Source organism: Jaminaea rosea, assembly GCF_003144245.1.
Source record: "Jaminaea rosea strain MCA 5214 unplaced genomic scaffold BDZ90scaffold_12, whole genome shotgun sequence".
In the NCBI taxonomy this organism is placed as follows: Eukaryota; Fungi; Basidiomycota; class Exobasidiomycetes; order Microstromatales; genus Jaminaea; species Jaminaea rosea.
In genome coordinates this window covers 258939-272169 of record NW_020289986.1, presented here as the reverse complement: position 1 = coordinate 272169, position 13231 = coordinate 258939, and the positions used below count along the sequence as shown (strand labels likewise).

The 13231-nt window shown below is 60.4% G+C and overlaps 4 protein-coding genes across 4 annotated transcripts; 3 read left to right on the top strand and 1 right to left on the bottom strand.

The window, feature by feature from the left end:
- Positions 1–511: 511 nt before the first annotated feature.
- On the top strand, positions 512–1424 carry BDZ90DRAFT_56475 (hypothetical protein). Its single transcript, XM_025509681.1, has one exon. It carries the CDS (start codon positions 733–735, stop codon positions 1291–1293), a length of 561 nt encoding a protein of 186 aa, XP_025360627.1. The 5' UTR covers positions 512–732; the 3' UTR covers positions 1294–1424.
- BDZ90DRAFT_56476 (hypothetical protein) lies at positions 1425–2917 on the top strand. The gene has a single exon (XM_025509682.1). The coding sequence runs from the start codon at positions 1556–1558 to the stop codon at positions 2576–2578; it is 1023 nt and encodes a 340-aa protein (XP_025360626.1). The 5' UTR covers positions 1425–1555; the 3' UTR covers positions 2579–2917.
- A 779-nt stretch (positions 2918–3696) lies between these two features.
- Positions 3697–4619, top strand: BDZ90DRAFT_261793 (hypothetical protein; the record flags this gene model as incomplete). The annotated part of the gene is made up of 2 exons (XM_025508411.1): positions 3697–3912; positions 3990–4619. 2 exons carry the CDS (start codon positions 3697–3699, stop codon positions 4617–4619), a joined length of 846 nt encoding a protein of 281 aa, XP_025360625.1.
- A 2057-nt stretch (positions 4620–6676) lies between these two features.
- On the bottom strand, positions 6677–10451 carry BDZ90DRAFT_228017 (Utp14-domain-containing protein; the record flags this gene model as incomplete). Its single annotated transcript, XM_025504785.1, has 4 exons — positions 6677–7087; positions 7162–7275; positions 7597–7747; positions 7813–10451. 4 exons carry the CDS (start codon positions 10449–10451, stop codon positions 6677–6679), a joined length of 3315 nt encoding a protein of 1104 aa, XP_025360624.1.
- Positions 10452–13231: the final 2780 nt, after the last annotated feature.

Here is a 13231-nt window from a genome sequence, read left to right as displayed (position 1 = left end):
GATCCTCCTCGCCTAGTATCGAGAGCGCTTCTTACGACGTTTCAGTGGCTTCGCTTCCCAAAGGGACCATCTAGACCGTAGCCAAGGATCCTCCCGACAGCAACCACATCGTCTCGATCCATGTTGCCAAGGGGAAGCGTCAGGCCTTGCTTAAGATGCCTCTCGCTTCCTTCACCGCGTATTGCATCCATTGCGGCCCCGGCCGTTGCTTTCTCGCCGAATCGCAAAAGTCGACGGAGCAAGTCAACAGCCAGCAAGGCTGCCACAGCGGCGCGAAAGGCGCGTGACATCCTCGCCAAGCTTACCAAGGCCCTCACTGCCGCGCAACAGCAGCGCGCCAATGACTAGAGGAGCAGGCAAGTACCATCGCAAGCCCAGCGTACGAGTCACGATGACAATGCGCGATCTTCAGCGGCTGCTACTGCCATCGCTGGTTCCAGCGAGGATCACGTCGCCACGCTGAAGCCATGCGCCAGTCTTGGACGGTTTTTGGGCGGTCCCCTCCTGCGAACCAAAGCTGGGGGATACCTCTCTGCCTCCCAGCTGGGCGAATCCTTTAAGGCAGCATGCAGAGCTGTTGGGCTTGGCAAGGTTGGCAGCCTTCACGCTTTTCGCCGAGACTTCGCCCATCAGCTCGAGATCGCTCGTGGCTCTGGCGCCGCTCGAACCGCTCTACATCACGAGCAGCAGCACGATGTGCTCCACAATGATTATACTGGAGGCATCACAAACATGGATGTCATCGGTCTACGCAGCGCGGAGGGCCTGACGGGCGGCGAGAGAAGCGCGCTCGCTCAGGCGGGCTACTGGGAGCGCAGCCTGCAGAACGCGGGCATTCAAGCTCTGACGGACAAAATTGCGGCTTGTGGCAATGCGGGAGTGGACGGCTTTGCGGGACAGAGCATCCCAAAGAGTCGTCAGAGGACAACTCGCAGAGTCCTGACTTGGAGTGAGCGCGTCGCTGAGGCTCAGGGCAACGATGCTGCTTTTGCCAAGGACCTGGAGGCACATGCCGACATGGCGGAGGAGACGCTGAACCTCACGCCGGAGGATATCAAGAATCGATTCAAGACGGATACGATTCTAACCTTCTCTGCTGCGAGTGGTCGTAGCCTCGCTCACCTCCACCGCAACTTAAAACAAGCAAGCACGACCCAGGCTGCCGTGGCGGCCGACAAGGGGCGCAAGATAGTCAAGAAGTTGACGGATGCGCTGACAGCAGCCCAGAAGCGACATGCCCGACAAGCGTCATCGAGTATGGCTCGCCCCGCGACTGACCATGCAGATGATTAGGGACCACCCGCGGCTGGCCCGTCCTATGCCAATTCCAGCCCGAGCTGCTAGAGCAGGCGAGCCACTTCGTCAATGCGCTGGAGGGAGAGGGGATTGCTGCCCTGTCGAGGCAGATGGCGGGAGGGACAATCGAGCCTGACGGCTCACTGTCCTTCGAGGCCCGACCTCACCGCAACAAGCGCCTCCCTGTTCCCGCCTGGGAGGAACGAACCTCTGCCGCGCTTCAGGCCAACGAGGACGATTTTGCCGCCAAGCACAAGGCATGGGAGGCAGCAGCCGAGGAAATGCTCGCTACTGTCCCGACCGATATGCCGTTTGGCCGGCACCACGTTTCATCCTTCACGAAAGACACCGTCAAAGTCCTGAGGGGTCTGCAGAAGAAGCTCGTGGGGAGGTCCGACGGCGATGCTCGCCGCAGCACCGAGCGCGCCCTCAGCCTCGCCGAGAAGTTGAGCGCGCAGGTGGTACAAAAGCTGCGCAAGGACCGCGCGAAGGCACAATCGGGGCAGGGACCGCAGAGCAAGCGGGCAAGGCAAGAGCTGGGAGAGGACGATGTCGAGGCTCACACAAGCGAGTCTCACATCAAGGCGCGCAGAGCCCTCAAGGCGCTGCGCAAGGGGACGACGGGGTTCATCCACAACGTCGCCATGTGCCCAACGAGAACTCAAGCAAGTCTCACGTAGCCGCTCAACGCTTGCTCCGCAACTTCAGGCGCGCCAATGCCCAGCGAGTCGCCAGCATCGCGCACACCTACGGCGGAAGAAGCACCGGAGGCGACACGTCGAGAACCGGCGCCGCGCCGTCTCCTTTCGACGAAGAGCAGAGTGACGCCGAGGAGCTGAGAAGCGATGGCGAGGAGATGGTGAGCGACGGCGAGGAGATGGGGAGCGACGGCGCGGAGGAAAGCAGCGAGGACGATTTCGAGCCAGACGCCAATGTAGATCGTCAGACCATGGGTCGACGAGCTGCACGAGAGCCCACCAACTGCAACCCTCTCGGAGATGGATCGAGTGGCAGCGAAGGCAGCGAGGCTCATTCAACCTTCAAGCTAATCACGGATGCAGGGTTTGGCGATCAGTCCCCGTTTGTGACTGCGGCGGCACGCCGCGGCATGATCGCGTACCTGGTTGCCCTGCGGGAAGGTCCAGAAGGTTTGGAAAAGGTCGTCGATATCATCCACTTCCTTTGCCACTGCACCTTCTGCGAGTGGACGGCCAATTTCGGCCCCCCGCGCCACGGAGCCTGGTCCCGCCTGCTCGACCCTGATGCTGCGTCCGTCAACTAAAGGCGCTACGCCATCAGGCAGCACATCAGGCAGCAGCATCCGGACCTCTACGCCGCCATCAGGATGGGCCGTCAGATCAGCGAGCGTGCCTTCGCCGGTCCAGGCTTGCCCGTTCCCATGCCCAGCCTCGTCGATCATCACGCTCCAGACGTGGCGGCGCAATTTGCCGTGCCGTTGGAGCCGGGGCAGAAGGGAACAGTCGAGGCAGCGAAGGCCATTCAATGGGCGACGCCGATGCTCTCCCTTCTCAAGCCAGAGGCGGATGGGCATCAAAGGTAGAGGGAGGTAGCAGAGGAAGTGTTGGTGAGAGAGACGGCGGGCCTGACTTTCGGGCATGACCTGGGTGACAAGGGGCACCACTTCACGGGTGCCGCTCGCTGGGCTCAAGGGCGCGAATGGCCCGTGGCTCCGCCCAGGAGGACGATCACCAAGGTCATAATTGAACGCCTGATCACTCAGCATTTCGCCCAGGAGAAGAGGTTCCGAGAAGGTGGGCCGATCCCTCTGGTGGCGACGGTCTGCACTGCACCCTCGGGCACCACGACGACTGACCGCAGCAATATGGTAAATGCGATTACGCCGCGTCTAGACTCCAAAGCCAACGTCCTTCTTACTCTGATTGGAGCCGCTCTGTACGCTCAACCGTTCGCTGCAGGGCATGAGAAGCCCATCGAAGAATGCATCGCCTCACTGCTCGTGCAGGCGAGTCTGCCACCTGCTTCAACGGCACTCACCATCCTCGGCACCGCTCATCTCGCAAGTCACAAAGCGTCCGAGAATATCAAAGAGGCTACGACAAAGGCCGTCAAGGATATCGCAGAGGCCTTCCCGGCAATGAGCACTGCTGCGTCTCGCCGCCAGCGCGATGTACTGTAGCCGCCGATCTATCACGGAAGGCTGACTACGAGCGGGAGACCGACCAGGAGAGGACCGGCCGGATTGAGCCGCTCTGGTGCGGTCGGACAGAAGACCATCGACTTCATGGACAGGGTACGCGGGAGCAGCGCGGCGTGCTCTCGCTTCTCCCTCCCCTTCCATCCGCTCCTCTCACTCGCTGTTCCGCTCAAATTCTCCTTCCTCCGGCCTCTCACGCGAAGACAGATGTACACGCCGCCGTCATGTCCTCATCGCGACGCCCACGAACTGCGAGCAATTACCCACCACTCCTGAATGAAGACGTCACAAAAGACATGTCGGACAAACAGCCAACCGAAAGCCCCGAAGCTTCGCCCCGCAAGTCGAGGCCCGCCAAGGGCAAGGGCAAGGCGACGTCGCCAAACGGCGGAAAGGAGATGAGCGATGCTGACCGCGTCGCCTTCCAAGCGCTTCATCGCGTGAGTGTCGCTCGGCACTCACCATCTCGTCACTGCAGTCCGCTCACCATGACATGCTCCGCTTCTCCCACCTGCAGAGCGCACCTGCGATGACCAACCAGACGATGACAATGTTTGGTTGGGCCCAGCTGGAGGGCACGGTCCAGCAGACGACCCTCCTTGGCCTTGGCGTCAAGCTCCTCGCGGCGAGGGCCAAGGCTGAGATCACAGGAGAGCCCCTCAGCAGCCACATCGACGTTGCCCAAGTCGATGCGATCCAGGTCAAGGCCGACGAGATCCTCGCGGCGATGCGAGAGGAAGAGCGACGTCTGACGACGCACTCGCCTCGCACGCATGCCCTGCGCCTCTGGCAGCGCATCTTGGACTCCGGCCTTTTCAAGTCCTCTGTGGCCGCTCTGGACAAGGTCGGTGACAAGGTCGCCAGCACCTTCACTCGCCCTTCCCCCCCTCCTTCTCCTGCCGGCCGCAACGCCGACGCTGGCCCCTCAAAGCCAGCGAAAGCGCACAAGAGGCGCCGCCAGAGCGACGAGTGGGTCCGCATAGAGCAAAGCCAGGAAGTGAAAAAAGTGGGATGGTTCTGGGAGTCGACGAGAGTTGCGCGTTGCGCCCGAAGTAGCAAGTCAGGTCGTAATGGGCCAGCTGTACCCTTAAGTGGTACGCTGCACGGCCAATCCGATGCTACGAAAGAAGGGAGCAAGCCAGAATAGAAAAGAGGCTCGCTCTGCAATGAAATGTCAATCGCTTGTTGCTTTCCCTCCATCCTATTACATCTCTGCCTTGAACGTCGGTCCCCGCTGATCTGCCAGCCCTTGACAGCAGGTAGCTGGGCCTCGTTCTGCGTGAGCGTGTGTAGAGCTCTGGTGACGTGATACAGTGGAGTTGGTGACCTCACCGGGGGATGTCACTGCATCACATCGTTACTGCCGTTCGGAAGAGTCGCGAGTGAGAGTGATGTTGTACGGTGAGCGATTGCGCAGTAGTGCAGGCAATGCATCACGGTCAACGAGCCAGGCACAGCAGACAAGCCAGAGACTGCAGCAAGAGAGGAGGAGAAGCTATGATGATTGGAGACGTCCTGCAAGAGCGTAGGGACAAGACATCGGACGAAGACAAGCTGTAAAAGGACATGACTATGAGCGTGCATGCTGACGAGATGAGGTATGGGTGTGAGGATCTGTGGTATGGCTAGTGACGCAAGAAATGTTGACGGACGGACCGTTGCGAGACCGAGGAAGGGACTTGGCGATGCCTTACTGCTTGTCAAGATGCCTTGCGCAGGATTTCGTCGACGGCGCAGCTCTCACTGAAGGCAACGACTGTGCACCATTCGTCCCGGATCGCTCCTTGCTGTCCGAGATGCTGGAGGAACGGGCCTTGCCAGGCTTGGCAACCCTGAAGACAGCAACGATCGACTTGACGGGTCGGGTGCCAATCAACCGCTTCCACAGTCGAGAGGCGAACTTTGGTAGGCCAAAGCGTCGGTGGCGACGTCGCCTCTCGACAAAGCGACGGGAGGGAGCGCTGTTCATGGTGGCCAAGGCTTCAACCTCTTGAGCGCTAAGGAGGTTGAGCACCGGTTCCCGGCTCAGTCCAGCCGTCGCCAAGGCCTGCAGCACCATGGACGTGCCGGCAACGCGAGCATTGAACGCCAACTCAGCCTCCGACCGGGCCCAGGCGAACGCAAAAGCAATTTCTTCGGCCGTGAGAGGCTCCTCCTGCCGGAGCGAAGAGGCATCGAGCGGGGTCAGTAGGGTTCACCGTAGAGTCCGTCGCTGAGCCCGAGCACTCACTTGCTGGCCGGTGTGGACGCTGCTGCCCTCCGTGTCAGTGTCAACAGTTGGGGTAGACGCCTGATCAGACGACGACGGCAAGATGCGGGCCATGATGATTGCAGTAGAGCTTTGTAGATTATCCTGAGTCGTGATAGCGTGGAACAGGAGAAGAAGATCGGGTGGGAGAAAAAGAAAGAAGCGGGCCGCCGCCTTTCGCTCATCAAGGCCGCAACAACGGACTGGAGCCACGACGCGAGCCCGCCGTACGACCTGGGTGCTCCATGTGCAGCGCATGCTCTGATGATGCTCTCGAGAAATTTTGTTTCCTAGCGAATTAGCACCTGCTTCATCACCGCACAGTGCTGCTGAGCATGCAAATGGAAGCTGCTCTGCTGACACAGGTGCGACGGGGTCTTCGTTCTCAGAAATGGAGGGGTGTGTGCTGAATCCCACGCTTAGCTGTTGCTTCAACTCAAGTCAACGAGACTGCGGTCAAGGGACCAGATCTAGACGGCGGTGAAGCAGATCAGACTACCTCCGATGGATCTGACGTACAATGGCGGCGGGAGGGCGCCTTGGAAGTTCGTCGAGAAGGATGGAGAATGAACAAAGACGCTTGCCAGTGATTGGCTACGGGAAGAAAAGGGTGGAGTGTATGCTGCAATGGCTCGGAGGACAGGACGAGAGGATGTCCAGGGAAAAAGGAGGCGTCTCGATAAGGAATATCGAATGAGTAAGGAGGCGTCGTGCCGCCCTGACCAAGAAGCTGACGCTTTTGTTCGTCTTGGCTTCTGCGACGAAGTCCGAGAGCGAGGCGACGCGAGGTCTTCCTTGAGTCATCGAGCACTTCGACCAAAGTAGAGCACTATTTTCAGCGCGGATGGCCGCCCTGCTATCATTGCTGTACGTCGCAGCCATCGATTCCAACCATAGGATGGTCTGAGGGAGACAGAGGCTGGCCAATTGTACGCATGTTTGAGGGGCGCAGCATCTCATTGGGCATGAGCAGCGGACGTGTTTTCGGAATCGCCGGGAGCCAGAGCTTGAGGTAAGTGAGGACCGCCTGATTCAGAGGGGTGCTGATCGTCTGTGCGCATATGTGCGAGGCCAAAACGGCGGCGAAGACGATCCCATGCACGAAGCAGGCGGGAGCGTGGCGAGTAGTCACGAAGACGGCAGCCTTCGTCCTCGTACTTCTCCACAAGAGCTTGGCAATGATTGAACCGGGCCTCTAGCACCGAGAGCGGAATGATCTCTTGAAGAGGTCTCTGCTGTATCTCGGCAAGGGCTCGAGCACACTGCAGCTCACAGTCCATGGCCAGCAGGTAATTGGCGTCGGACGAGCTCTCGAACCGTGCCATCGCCAACAGAGCTCGCTCACCGGCACGGGTAAAGGGTAGGCTCTGGAGCGAGGACGGTCAAGAGTAAGCAGAGAGCAGCGAGGGACTGGTCTGGGCTGGCGAAGAGCATTACCTACATTGTGCAGTCGCCCTGCTCCAGCAGACGGACTTCGCACCGCGTTCATAGCGGCAGCGGTGGCTGAGCTGAGGGCGGCGGTGGTCGACGTCTGGCTCGCTTGAGCGGCCATTGGCTGGCCACGAGGTGCTGCAGACATCGAGAAGTGAGGTCGGCTCAATCTAGGTGTGTATATGCTGACGATTAGAAGGTCGGATGTACGAGAATAGGCAGAGAGTGAAGGAACAGGAATGATGGATGCGAATCGCCCCAAGTCGACTGATCATGGGCCGAAACGCGGCTCGAAATGCGCCTCGTGAAAAAGTGCCGATAAGCGGCGGAGCATTGGGAAGAGAAGTCGGTATGATTATCGTAAACGACCAAAGGGACAAAGAGAATCAATGTCGTTAGCTCATTGAGCGTGAATGGCCGCTCCACTGGCCCACCCCCCTCACACCCTCTGAATCGGCTTGATAACTGCTCCCGGCTTGGTCGCAAGCACCTTGGGCATCGTGAGCCTCTGGTTCTGCGTGAGCGTATTCCACTCCCTGCCCAAGGGTTGCTCGCGGGCAGCATTGTACTGCTTCGCTGACGTGTAGGGGTAGGGCCTGTGCGCGGCGAGAAGAGGAGGCGGTCAGCGACAGTCACGACTGAGTGCCACGCCGGTACGTACAAGTCTTTCACCTGATACTTCTCCGCCTTCTTGTCCTTTCGCTCATTAATGATCACGTTCGCCATGCCCGCATCTTTGCGCTTCTCCTTGTCCAAACCCGGCGTAACCGTCTTCTTCGCCGCGCGTGAGGCGGCCGTACCGCTCTTTCGATTCTTCTTGATCCCCTTGCCACCCCACGATCCCCAGCCAGGCAGGCTCGCGGTCTCCTGCTCTTGCGGTGCATCCTCATCTTCTACGCGTGCCTTTTGCGCAGCAAAGTCTGCCGCAACGTCGTCTCCGGCAAAGGCCTCGGCGATGAGGTCGCGTTGCGTGAAGGCGGTGCGCGGGGCACGACGGCCAGGAGCGGACATCTCCACGGGCTGATCCTCGTCGCTGTCACTGCCGTCCTCGTCGGGCTGCTGCACAGCCTTCTTCGCCGACTTGGGCGCCGCAGCACCCAGCATTGCTTCCGGATCAATATCGAGGCGTCGATCGTCTTCGTCTGCCTCTTTGCGTGTGGCATCGTGCTTGCTCTTGCGCTTCTCGAGCTTGGAGGCAGACTTTGCTGCAAAGGTGGAGGTCGAAGAGGTGGCGGTGGGCTTGTGGGCGCGCTTTGTGGTATCTGCGACGAGCCAAGGGTTGGATGCTGGAGTGGCGTCTTCGCGCGCGGGAGGGGGCGGAGAGGGGCTGCGAGATGGTGAACGAGCGGGGGCGGGCTCGACGGCAGGCGCTGCCTTCGCCGCTGCCTTGCCCGCTGGCTGGGCGATTGTTTTGCTCTTGCCCTCCGTAGGCGCAGCCTTGAAGACGCGGCGACCGACCACTGCTTGATCGCCCAAATCGTCCTCATCCTCATCGCTGCCGTCCTGCCCCGCCATCTTGCGCAGGTCCGACTCAAGGTCATCTCGCACCTGCTGCGTAGCCTTGTCCTCCCTATTCCTCGCATCCTGCATAAACTTCATGTTCCAGACGCCCTTCTTGCTGCCCTCGGCCCCCGCATCTCGCTCCTCTTTGGCGTCGAGAGTGCGCAGCTCGTCGTATGCCGCACGAGCAGGATCTGCGTTGCTCTCAGCGTCGCTGCCACTCTCACCCTCGCTACTCTCATCACCGCGCCCCTCCATCCTTCGCCTGAGCTGCTGAGCCTTTTGCAACTGCTCATTCAAGGCCTCGCGTGAGTAGTCATCACCGCCACGCTTGCCCAGCTGCTGCTTTGCCCACTTTCCCGTGTTCTTGTGCTTGAGCGTCGCGCGTTCTTGTGCCCTCTCACGTTCGTGCTTCAAGCGTTCCTCATCATCCTCGCCGTCTTCGCTCTCACCCTCTAACAGCCCCGCCTCACGCAGCTTGGCCCTCTCCCTCTCTCGATCCTTGCGCGCAATCTTTCTAAATGTCTTGCTCTTGATCTTGCTTACTCGCTTAGCCTTTTGCTCCTGCCTGAACATGAGGTCGCGCATCTTCCTGAGCTCATCGCGACGCTTCTGCTGCTCCTGCGGTGTGAGGTGGCGCATGGCGAGCTCCTCATTCTTGGCGATCTGAGCCTCGGACATGCCTTCGGCCTGCAGCAAGGCGTCGACGTCCTGCTCGAGGGCGTTGGATGGCTTGAAGGATGCGGCGAGCTGGGCAGTCGAAGGTTTGGAAGGGCGGGACGTGTCCGGTTGGAGTGGGAATGAAAGGTGCTCAGCCTCGCGCAGTCGCTTGATGGTTGGCTGCCACTTTTCTGCCTCCTGGCGTGAGAGATCGTACCCTGCTGAGCGCTGCAAGCGATCCTTGACTACGTCGGGCAGAGGGGCGGAGAGGGCACCACCACCGCGCTTAGAGGCTACGGGCTGCTTGTCGTTGCGTGCGGTGCCGCGCAGAGCCTTGGTGCTGTTGAGCAGGGCGCTGTGATCGCCAGCCTGAGCTCCAGAAGAGAGTGGGGCAAGAAGGTCGTCCAAGGCGAGGTTGCCGCGTGAAGGGGCGGCATACTCTGATTCGGGGCCAGCTTCGGTGCGCGATGAGAGGACACGACGGCGCCGCTTGGTGGGTAGCGCGTCGTCCCGATCTTCGTCGTCTCCTGCGCGCTTAGACGGCTGGGCGTACGAGGTGGCGAGGCTGGACAGGTCGCCATGCTCTCCATCTTCGGACTCGTCATCGTCCTCGCCGCTCTCTTCGTCCTCGGAGCCACTCGCGCCGCCATCCCCGCCGAGCATCGTGCTGAGGTCGACCATGCCAGCGTCCTCGTCGTCCTCGCCCTCGTCCTCCTCTGCTCCTCTTCTACGATCTGAGGCAAACGTATAGTTGCCGTACTGTTCGTCATCGCTCTCCCCAAACGCTTCGTCACTCTCAATGTCCGAATCTTCGTCATCGCTGCCCAGCTCCTCGTCTGTGCCAATGACTCCACCTCGAGCGTCATCCGAATCCTCGCTATCGTCGTCTGACCCTGCTGGACGTCTTCGCCTGCCCATCTCTTCGTCTTGGTCCTGATCGGTTGCTTGCTGTGCTCTCGCAGCCACTCTCCCCTGCTTCCCTCTACGCTTTGCATCCTCTTGATCCACCGCATAATCGTAGACGTCGTGAATGGTGCGCGGCTTGGATGGTCCAGCCTCGTTGCGCGGGCGTCTGTTATTCGCCTCGCCCTTGAAGTTGTTCGTCGCCTTTGCTGGCGCTCTACCGTTGCGGCGGGCCATGATTGCGATGCTGCGTGACGATGGAGTGGTTGGAGGAAGTGCAAAGGTGGATTCAGCTCGCGCTTCCGTCGACGCCCTCGACGACTGAAATTTGCCACTGGGCCCGCGGCAGGCAAGACGGACGGATGTCGCATTCAATTGGCGGCATTCATTCAGGATTGCTTCCTGCGCTTCTCGCACTCCTCGCCATCTTGCAATGGCAGACCCAGCTGCGGCCACGACAGAGTATCTCTCACAGCTTCAGGCCGCGCTTCAGCCACCCACGAAGCTAGCCTCCCAGCTGCCAGCCGCAGAGGATGTCGCTTTCCATCGCTCAATCGACAAGAAGGTGGCAGCTGCGTATGATCAGGAGAGCTCAAATCTATTGGACACGATCAACAGGCTGACGGCGTGGGCTGGCAAAAGTCTCAAGGCGCAGGGCAAGCAGCGAGCAGAGAGCGAGGATGACGATGAAGAGGAACAGGGTCACGCGCCCTTTGCTCGCATCTCGGACATCGTTGACAATTTGCTCGAACGAGCAGACGTGGCAATGGATGAATACTCAGCCCCGCCTCAGTCCTCAATGCCCTCCCGTGGCCCACTCTCGCATATGTCAACATCGACATCAGCATTGCCAAAGGTCGGCAAGCTCCCCGCCAACATTCTCAATGCGCCCATGGATCCCCCGCAGCGCACATTTACTCTCCAACCAGACAACAGCGCTGATACGATGTGGGATCGCCCGCTCACGATGGGCAAGCCAAACGCCCTCCCACGCTCGCGCTCTCCTACTCCACCGTCATCCTCAGCAGCCTCGACAGCCATCGTCCGTCAAGGGATGTACTGTGCAGAGGGGGATCCTCAGCTAAACCCTTATTACCACGAGATCTTCAATCAGCCGCTACCCACATTCATCTACCAGCCACCAAGCGAGGATGAGCTCAAGGCGCCACCACCCATCGATCCGGAGGTGCCGCAGGGAACGGCGGGCGTGCCATTCACTTGGATCGATACGGCCGAGGGAGTTGCCGCTTTGGCCGCCCACTTGAACGAAGACCGCGTCAAGGAGATTGCAATCGACCTTGAAGCGCATGCGTACCGCTCATATCAGGGCATCGCCTGCTTGATGCAGCTCTCCACGCGATGGGGAGACTACGTTCTCGACCTAGTCAATGACTCCGTGCGCACATCCATCGAGTCCTTCAACACCTCCTTCACCCACCCTGACAAAATCAAGATCCTCCACGGCGCAGAGCACGACGTCCTCTGGCTTCAGCGAGACTGCAACCTCTACCTGGTGAACCTCTTCGACACCTACCACGCTACCAATGTTCTTGGGTTTCCCGGCCACAGCCTTGCCTTCCTGCTAAGCAAGTACTACGACTTTGAAGCGGACAAGCGCTACCAGTTGGCCGATTGGAGGTTGCGACCCATGCCGAAAGAAATGGTATACTATGCGCGCAGCGACACGCACTCGCTCATCTACGTGTATCAGCGATTGAGAGGCGAGCTCCTTGCCGCGGGTGGGAAACAGGCGATGGATGAAGTGTTTAGACGGTCGAAAATCACGGCTGCGCGCCGTTATGCCAAGGAGGTTTGGGACGAAGAGGGAGACAGCCGTGATGGATGGCGAAGTATTTGGTCGCGCATGGGTGGGTTGGAAGCTGTAGGGACGTGGGAGAGGAGAGAGGTTGCTAAGATGGGCAGGACAGAACGCCTCTTCCGCCGATTGCATCGCTGGAGGGATGGAGTGGCGCGCGTGGAGGATGAGAGCCCAAAATACGTGCTGCCCACGCAAGCATTGCTCAACTTGGCGTCGCGCGCTCCGATGACGAAGAGCGAGGCGTTGGCGGTGTTCACTCCGGGAACACCCGCTGTCAGGAAGAGGAGCGGCGAGGCCGCCAACATCATCAAGGAGGAGGTACTCGCATGGGAGCAGGCGCAGAAGGAGTTGCGAGAGCAGAGGGAGAAGGAGTTGCAGGAGGGCGCGGCGCCGGTTGCGCAAGATGGCAGCGACGCAGAGGATGTGGGGATGAGCATAGACGAGCCAGCGCCGCAGCCGCAGCCCGAGCCCGCACCCGCACCCACCCCAGCCGCCGCAGTGGCACCAGCTTCGCCGGTCATTGAGTCGCTCTGGTCATCGCCGAGCGGCTCGTCGACCTCTTCACCGCTGAGAAGGAAGCAATCTGGCCTCTTCGGCGCCACGCTCCGCCGGCAAGAGCAGGCCCACGCGCCGTCCCCTCTACGCGACTACGTCTCGAGCAGCTTGAGGAGCATTCTTGGCGGGCAGGCTCAGGCGTCAAGCAGCGCGGTGGCAGCAGAGCCGGCCGCGGAGGATGTCATGATCGAAGAGGCACCTGCTGCTGCCCCTGTCCCATCGGCGGCGAGCCCCTCAGCGGACGCTACGCCCGAGTCTGAGGACGACGCCACCGAAGTGCAAGTCAAGCGCAAGAAGGACAAGACCAAGAAGCCCAAGTGGTCAGCAGAGGAGAAGCGGAAAGCGCGAGAAGGGCGTGAAGCTGCTGCTGCTGCTGCCGATGGAGATGCGCCTGCTGTCAAGAAGCGTCGCACGGGCGCCGATGAGGCTGCCGAGGTGAAGCCCTTCGACTATTCCAGCTCTACGTCACTCCTTGATGCCCCTCGTACGCCATTAAGTGGCAGCGCTGCGGCTGACAAGAGGGCGAAGAAGCAGCAAAAGAAGAAGGACGAGGCTGCCGCTCGAGCGGCGGGTGCGGCATCCAAGGGGCCGGAGCGGTTTGCGGACGCTAGGCAGCCGAGGGATAGGAGTACGCTGGGCAACG

Bases quoted from the DNA above. Each gene is read 5' to 3' on its own strand.
- BDZ90DRAFT_56476 (XM_025509682.1), top strand. From the start codon at position 1,556: ATGGGAGGCAGCAGCCGAGGAAATGCTCGCTACTGTCCCGACCGATAT.
- BDZ90DRAFT_56475 (XM_025509681.1), top strand. From the start codon at position 733: ATGGATGTCATCGGTCTACGCAGCGCGGAGGGCCTGACGGGCGGCGAG.